This window comes from Amblyomma mixtum, chromosome 10 (assembly GCF_055824585.1).
Source record: "Amblyomma mixtum isolate Tamu chromosome 10, ASM5582458v1, whole genome shotgun sequence".
Lineage (NCBI taxonomy): Eukaryota > Metazoa > Arthropoda > Arachnida > Ixodida > Ixodidae > Amblyomma > Amblyomma mixtum.
Window position 1 is genome coordinate 173,485,318 of NC_143021.1, and position 8,313 is coordinate 173,493,630.

An 8,313-nucleotide genomic window follows, 5' to 3' on the forward strand; every position below is an offset into this window, starting at 1 on the left:
GCGGAAGCGAATATTGCTAAAACCACATCCGCAGGGATAGAAGAAATTCCAGTTAAGCTGATTAAAGGGAGACTGAAGCGGTTTTCGAATCAGCTAATCTTCTAGGGTTTTGAAGTAGTGTCGTTGCTGATCACGCCTGTAAAGTTATTTTTTCGATTTTGGCTAAAACAGTGGCGCAATCACCAATTGTAAGCGCGATGTTTAAATCTCCCACGTCCCGCGCGACCGCAGGTGAGGAGGATAGCGGAGAGAGAAACCTCGTCCATGTCGGCCAACGTGACGTCATTTTGAGGAGTCGGAGACCGTCCCGTCACCCGCGCACGCTTTCAGCGCGCGTTATTCCTCGTGTCAGCCAAGTTTTGAGCACCCGACCACGTGCAGGCGATCTAACATGCGGTACTGCTCTGCATTCGGGTGCACGAGCACCTACGGCCGCGATGATGTCGTCTTCCACACTTTCCCGAAAGATCAAAAGCTCGCAGCGCAGTGGGTCGTTGCTGTGAAGAGGGACAATTTCAAGCCGACCAAAGCAAGCGCACTCTGCTCGAAGCACTTTCGTGACAGCGATTACGAGCTGAGCTTGTCCCTAATGCGATCGCTAGGGGTTTCTGTTAAAGGGGCACGGCTGAAACATGACTCGGTTCCTTCGATATTTTTGCACAAAAGAAGCGCGTCACCACCGCCAAGAAGCGCATTTGCGAAAAGAAAGAAACATGAGGTGAGTGCTTCTACTTCACTACTTTGCGGAAATTCAGGTCTCATCTGTGTGTGAAGCTTTGCATGAAGCGTTGACCGTGATTACCACACGCGGAGGCGACCCCGCGATGGGACAGAGCTGCGCCGCGCGGCTCTATACTAGCGGGTTTACTTTTCTCGCGCAAGGGGATATGCTATAAAAACCCGGCGTTGCGCTAAAAATCACGTAACTCATCAACGAAACACCGATGATGATTATTCGCGTGCGCACGAGACGGACTACTGAGAAAAGCCCACTGCTGTGCCTGACATGATCGCGGAGCCCCTGCGGAACACTGGCGCGGCCAGGTTGGCCAGGTCTGAGGGCGCGCTGAGCGAGTTTCGGTTCGACGCGTCGAAGCAAAGAAGTATCTAAGCTGTTCACATGCGGCGTCGTGATTTCCTGCCCGTTGCTGCTTCGTCGTGGATCATTAGTTACGCGATCTGAAACGAAAATACTCAATAGAAGTCTGTCTGGTTGCGGGTGCATTTCAAGTGAAAAATGAAATGAAATACGACGTTACGAAACCTAGTACGTCATAGGGGAATAGCGAGGAGGTACAGCGCACGCGCAAGACAACAACGCCCCTAAGGCAATGGTTCAGCACATGTGCACTGGCGCCTCAACCGATAGGATCATCCTATTCTAAAACTGTCCAATTACGACGTGTTTACGCAAATGCGATTCGATGATCACCTGACAGTCGAGAACGACATCACATATGCGGTTTTCTCGCCTTCATGGGAAAATTTTGAGAGTAAAGAGCAATTCCACAAATTCAGTACGCATTTTATCCTTTCAGGTTCTTGCAGAACTGCTTCAAGAAAGATCAACTATGGAAACACTTGATCCAGAATTGGACAGTCCCTCTGGTAACCAAACAGGTAATGATTCCACATTCAGTCTGAACATTTAGTTATACATGGCTATCCCGTGCATCAAATCATATCTCAGTCTGTGTTGCAGACGTCACAACAGAAGCTGAAGCAGATTTGTGTGCAATGTCACATGAAAACTTTGGTGAGGAAAACTCGCCAAGTACCCTCGCTCTCACAGGTAATGACCAATGTTCAGCAAGCACAGTAATGCAAGGGATTGATCCCTTACACATTACATGATAACCTGCTCATTATTGCAGATGCAGCACAATATGATGGGCCACTGGAGGTCACTCTGACCGACTCCTGTGACAGAAGACACAAGTGTGTCCAAGCAATGGTGCGGCCAGCGACACAAAGCACAGCTGTACAGGCATGTGTGAAAAAAAGCATGGCATCACGCCGCACTCAGACAAAACCGCAAACTGTATCTATCGGTATGTGCCTCTACATTCAGCGTACATTTTTGATGCATGCATTTGTGCAGTAATGATGGGGGAGGGGGCAAAGCACTATAAACATTGTCAGTTCTAAAAATTCTGCATATTCCATGTTGCGTCCAGTGGTAATAAATAATAAATGCAGCTGCACATATCGCACGACTTTTGGGCATTCAGGTTGGTAGCCCCATGATAGATGCAGCCACTCAAAAGAGCATGCCGACCCAAAGAGAGGCCAGCGAAAGCGACGATGACAGCACAGAAGACGAAGGAGCCGATCAGAACTACGATGATGAGGACTACAGCCCATGTGAAGAATTTGAAGAGAGGTATGTTATTTATTAGCAGTATGACGAAAAGCTAACAGTACGCTTAAAATGCTGTTTGCCCTACTTTTAATGTGGTACCATAAACATTCACTCCAAATTTTTTCATACAAGCTTGCATGTTTACGCTGTCCAGTGCGATTGAAAATTTGCCTATTCTTTTTCAGGCAGGGATGTGCTGGAAGCTGCACAGATGAACCTGGCAAAAGAATTTTTTTGGTGCAGGAGAAGTACCTGCGAAAAATTTTCGAGTTGTGCACAGAGTGCCCCGCACCTCGTACAGCTACACTCGAGTGTGAAGGCACACTTTTAAAGGTTTATGGGCAGTGTGCATCTGGTCATTTCATTTACTGGTGCAATCAAGACATCACAAAACAGCAGCCGATGCTCAACCTGAAGCTTTGCGCAGCAGTTCTCTTTTCCGGAAGCAACCCAACAGCTGTGCTTAGAATGCTGGCTTCAGTTGGTGTACCGGTTGTGAGCAACAGGACATTTTTTGCAATCCAGCGTTCATATCTGTGGCCTGCAATTGACAGGGTAAGAAGTCATCGTGAAGAAGTTTCCAGCTTTTTTTGCATGGCCAAGGTTCAATGCGCACTATTTTTTTTTTCAGGTTTGGAAAGAAGAGCAGAGAAGTCTGCTGCAAGAGCTGCAAGGCCAACAAGTAAAACTTGCTGGAGATGGACGGGCTGATTCACCAGGATATAGTGCTAAATATGGCACGTATACTCTGTTGGACGTTGAACGCCACAAAGTCTTGCATTCTGAAGTCGTGCAGGTGCGTTTCCACTTTGCTACAACAAGATTCTGTAAATTTCTATAGTTCACTAACGCTGAAAAATGAATTGTAACACAACACTTAAATATCATGAATTCTTTCTACGGCACACGCATTATTGTGGGTTTAGCTTTGAATCCCCATGCTGGTAGATGAATGGTTTATGGGGGTTTAATGTCCCAAAGCAACTCAGGCTATGAGGGATGCCGTAGTGAAGGGCTCCAGAAATTTTGACCACCCGGGGTTGTGCATTGACATTGCACAGTACATACGCCTGAAGCATAAGCACAGGACTGCCATTGTTAGCAATACAAACAGTCATTTTCGTAAAAAATAGTAACAGCTGGGAAGCAGAGGCCTCAATACATGCAGTTTTTTTTTTTGAATTGGTAGACATGCAGCGCATCAAACTCAATATCCTTTGCCATTATCATTCCACAGTCTAATGATGCTGGCGGCAGCTGTCGCATGGAGTTAGAGGGCCTGAAACAAGGCCTTGCTTTTCTGGAGAGTGAGAACATCAACGTTACAGTGCTGGTGACCGACCGTCACACACAAATCAAGTGCTTTCTTCGCAACAACAAATCTTCAATCACCCACGAGTTTGATGTGTGGCACATGGCAAAAGGTATCCAGCAGCTGCAGTTTTACAGTGGCTGCTGATAAAATGTTATTTTAAGCGCATTTATGGAATATATCATGTTAAATTTATATCTAATATGCCTTTTAGGTGTCACCAAGAAGCTGCATACCGCTGCGAAACAAAAGAGCTGCAACGAACTTGCACCTTGGATTAAGTCTGTGTGCAACCATATGTATTGGGCGGCAACATCCAGCAAAGGCCAAGCACAACTCATTGTGCCCAAATGGCTGTCCCTTCTTAATCACATAAGGGACATCCACACACACGACCAGGCATCATTCCCCACGTGTTTGCACGGTGACTTAGCACCCAAGCAGTGGCTCAGAGAAGGTATATTGCATTTTGCATTGAAAATACGGCAAAGGCCCCACTGAAGCATAATTAGTAACATCTAACTACGATATATAAAATTACAAAATTCCAGTAAGAGAGGGTGTCAGGAAGGAAGGCACAATCTCTAGAGTACTATTCAATGCGTGTTTACGGAAGGTATTTACAAACCTCGAATGAGATCTAACGGACGATAAGAGTTAATGGAGAACACCTTTGCAATTTGCTGACGACACTGCCTTGCTAAAGAACTGTCAACAAACTGCAAAGCATGATCGATGACCTTGACAGCCAAACAAGAACAGTGGGTCTGAAAGCTTTATGCACAGAACTTAAGCCAGATTCAACAGCCTCTGAAGGGAACAGTGGCTATACGATAGGCACCGAAGCCTTAAAAGTGGGAAGGGAAGAGAGCTAATTAGTGTAGGTAATTACTGCAGATCCATACCATGAGAGTGAAAGATATTGGATAATAAGAATAGGGCACAGTGCATTTGGCAGGTATGCTTATACCATGAATGGTAATTTACCGGTATCCTTCAAGAGGAAATTGTACAACAGCCGTGTCTTACCAGTACTCATAGCGGAGAAAAAAAATTAACGAAAAGGGTTGAACTTAAACTGAGTACAATGCTGCAAGCAGCAGAAAGCGAGAAGAGTAACATTATGATATGAAGAGAGCAGAGTGGGTCGGTAAACAAATTTGAGTTAGCGACATCCTAGTAGAAACCAAGAGCAAATGGCAGGGCATGCAGTGGAGAGGCTGCACAACTAATAGTCGTTCAGGGTAATAGACTGGATTCCAAGATTTTAGCAACCTGCGCAGTGCAGCAGGATTTCAGGATTTACATGATAAGCTTCATGAACTAAATAAATAACATTTGTTTAAATTTCTTACATACAACTTATTACAGTGCACCTCAAATTCCAGTGTGTTTATTATAAGTATAAAAACTTATAAGATGCTCATTACTGAATACGAGTTTATTTACAGGTGCGCTGAAATGCAGTTTAACTGGTTGATTCACGAGAATACATCAAGCCACACGTTTAGAGCTTTACAAAAAGATGACAATGACTGTTTCTTTCTAGAATCAAAGGCTTTCCAGAAGCTTCGAGACGTTGCAATGTCTAAAGCCCTTCTGCAAGACATACAACGGCTGTCAACAGGATACCAAACTTATGGATTAGAGGCTTTTCATAGCCTTCTAGTGCATTTTGCACCGAAGACCTACCACTATTCATATTCTGGAATGAGGGCTAGGTGAGCTGTCTTCTGTCTGCTTTTACATTGAGAAGACACCAATATCCCAAAATAATTATGAACGTTGGCGGAAATGTTAAACATGCATCAGTAGAAAAAGTGAAAGGCATGTAGGTGTGTGCCACAACTATGTGAAAAGGTGCCCACTTTAAATTAGATTTACTGAAATTTTCAATAGCTGCATCTTTTCTTACATCTTCTCAACAGATTTAAAAACACATTTGACCGAATCAGAAGGGATTCTACATGCCGACACTTTGTGAGCATGCAGAGTGCCTGCTGTGTTCACCATGCAAGCACTGCATTTTCATTTTCAATCCGCCTGGCAACTGAGGTGACGCTTTGTTTGCACAGATCTTCACAAGTAGCACTATGCTTTGTCACAGTGTTTTCATCATGCGTGCTCATGGTACTTTCAAGCACTAATTGCTGGCATGGCGTTATGCTTAACATCCATCAGTGACCCCCTATTGTCGCATAATCTTTATAGTTAGACTGTTTACATAGGTTACAAGTCCTGAGGGTGAACGTTTGCGGGTACCCTTTTCACATGGTCCTGTTTGTTTAACTTTTTCAGGACCCAACTCGCTGCACTTCACTACAATGAAAACAGTGGACGTGGTCAGGCACGCACAAAGGATGGCACACTTCGATGGTGTGTGCGTTACCCAAAGGCAGCAGGTGGTGACCCAATAGCTTGTCCAATAAGGGAGCCACCCACTCATGGTAAGCTTGCACCACCTAGTTTATTTGATCACGAAGAAAGTGAATATTGCACAACCTATGAGATAAAATGCTCGCACAGGCTACGTCACACGCCTCCTCGACATGATTGTGGCTATGGCTGAGAGCATGGAGCCTCAGGAGAGGAAAACTGCTCCAGAATCTCGACCGCCACTCAGCAGCAGCTTTCCAAAGGTCCCAAAGGACAAGCTGGTTGAGGAAAGAAAGTCAAGGTTCAACAGACAATGAGCAGTTTCACATGACACGCAGAGAAAGTACTGGTAAGTAGTATGGGGGTTTACCTGATGTCCAAAATCTGAATGTGAGTTGAGCAGCCAAAGCCCTTGAGACACTGTGACAGGTAAAAATATATTGCAAAGGATATGATGACATGCACTGTATACTTTAATAAGGGGAACCAGTTACTAAAATGTTTGGTTCATCAAAAACAAAATGAAAAGCAGATATCAATAAACACAAGAAGGCAGAGTAGAATCATGCAGCCACTAGAAAGGATGCAGACCACTGTGCACAATATGCTGGGGATTGCGTAGATTATACGGGAAAAGAATGCAACCGTGATAACCGCTTTAGTGCCTCTATTTTCTCAATGGCATTTGTTGTTTCTTTAGCTTTTTTTTCATTTTACTGTTTTATTGCCACTGTTCATATCTGATTCTGTTGCACTTTGTTTGGAAAGGGGGGGAGGGGTCAGTTTTTGCAATCTTTTCATGTTAGTATAGCCATTAACCTGCTTCTCTCCTACCTGTAGGTCACAGGCCCCATGGCCAGACAAGAGGCCTTTGAAGCCCAAGAGCCCCACCTTCCCACCCTCCTCACTCCACACCCCATCATAATCCCCCCTCTTTAGAGTGAAGGGCCTATACAACCCCTGCCAATGATGACCGCACTTGACCCGACAAAGACAAGTCCTCTTGTTGGAACGTCCGTCGCTGGACTGAGGCTCTTCCTTCATTTTAATTTTTCAAGATTTCCGTCTGCCGTACTTCTTATCTGCCACTATAAAAGATGAACCAGCGCACTAATGCTACTTATTTAGCAGCCAATGCTGTCTTCCAGAAAATATTACCAGTGACCATAAGCTAAATGACACACCATAAGCTAAATGACAGTATCTCATGTGCATGATCTTAAAAGCTTTATGCTTCTGCATTTCTTGACAGTTTGCAGGTTAGCACAAAAGAGAACTTCAATCATTTTGCCTAGTGTGCTTCATGGAATGGTCATTTTGTTTGTCAAAGCAGGCAAAAAAATTTTCTTGCCACCTTTCTGCTCTGCATTTGTGCGGTAAACATGTAGTTGCAATTTTTTGGACCTGAGTGACTGGAAGGGCAATGATGGTGAAGGAAGTGGCACAGGGCACTTTCACAGCTAGTAGTTCAGTATGTTGGCCCTTGACTAGAGCACTTTCCACCAGACTGTGGACATAGCTCAATTTTTCACAAAATTTATTTGAATGATAATGTATCCGTCATTGTGTTCAGTGTTCCTTGGATGCCTACGTCCAACCATTTAACCAGACATGAACTGCAAACAGACCAACTAGCTCAATCCAAAGCCATGCTAGGAAGACAGCTAGATGCCAGGGCAGACTAAAAAGGAAAGTTTCACCCAATTACAGATCTTCAGAAGGTGCCTTTTTGTTCGTGACACAAGTGGCTTTTGCACTGCCGACAGACTTCTAACATGCTTTTTCCTTTCTTGCTGTGACAGTATTTAATTTATTGTATAATTTGCAGCAGCAATTCTTACATGATTAGAGTTTTGCTGCTTTAGCTTGCTCTTCTAAGTGTTTGATAAGCCAAAGAGACCTTCTCTCTTATTTCTATTCTGTGAACAATTGTCTACTGTGCATACATATGCTACTAGCGTATAATTACTGCGCAGAGTCTTCATGCTTGTATTTATGCGCACGACTTTGAAAGAAAATTTTAGCTGAGATAAAATTTTATTTGAAGTGAATCTGTGAACTGACTCAGCTGTAGAAGCTACGACTTTTTTTAATCCCTGCAGCTGCATCCTGCAAGGCGGTGCTGGTTCATTTATGCCTAACTGTTTTATTTTTTTTATGTCATGCTGGAAAGCCTCATGTGATCCAGGATTTTAGGGCGGCGTCAACTCCGTGTAAAGGAATGAAGTTTCACCAACTCGGACATACTTCCTTGAGAGTGGTG

The 8,313-nt window shown here is 44.2% G+C and overlaps 1 protein-coding gene across 1 annotated transcript; it reads left to right on the forward strand.

Moving 5' to 3' along the window:
* Positions 1-391: 391 nt before the first annotated feature.
* Positions 392-6,367, forward strand: LOC149327767 (uncharacterized). Its single transcript, XM_089565109.1, has 12 exons — positions 392-718; positions 1,539-1,620; positions 1,703-1,792; positions 1,875-2,051; positions 2,200-2,387; positions 2,552-2,917; positions 2,994-3,158; positions 3,600-3,786; positions 3,889-4,131; positions 5,224-5,395; positions 5,973-6,121; positions 6,201-6,367. The coding sequence occupies exons 1-12, from the start codon at positions 392-394 to the stop codon at positions 6,365-6,367; spliced, it is 2,313 nt and encodes a 770-aa protein (XP_089421235.1).
* Positions 6,368-8,313: the final 1,946 nt, after the last annotated feature.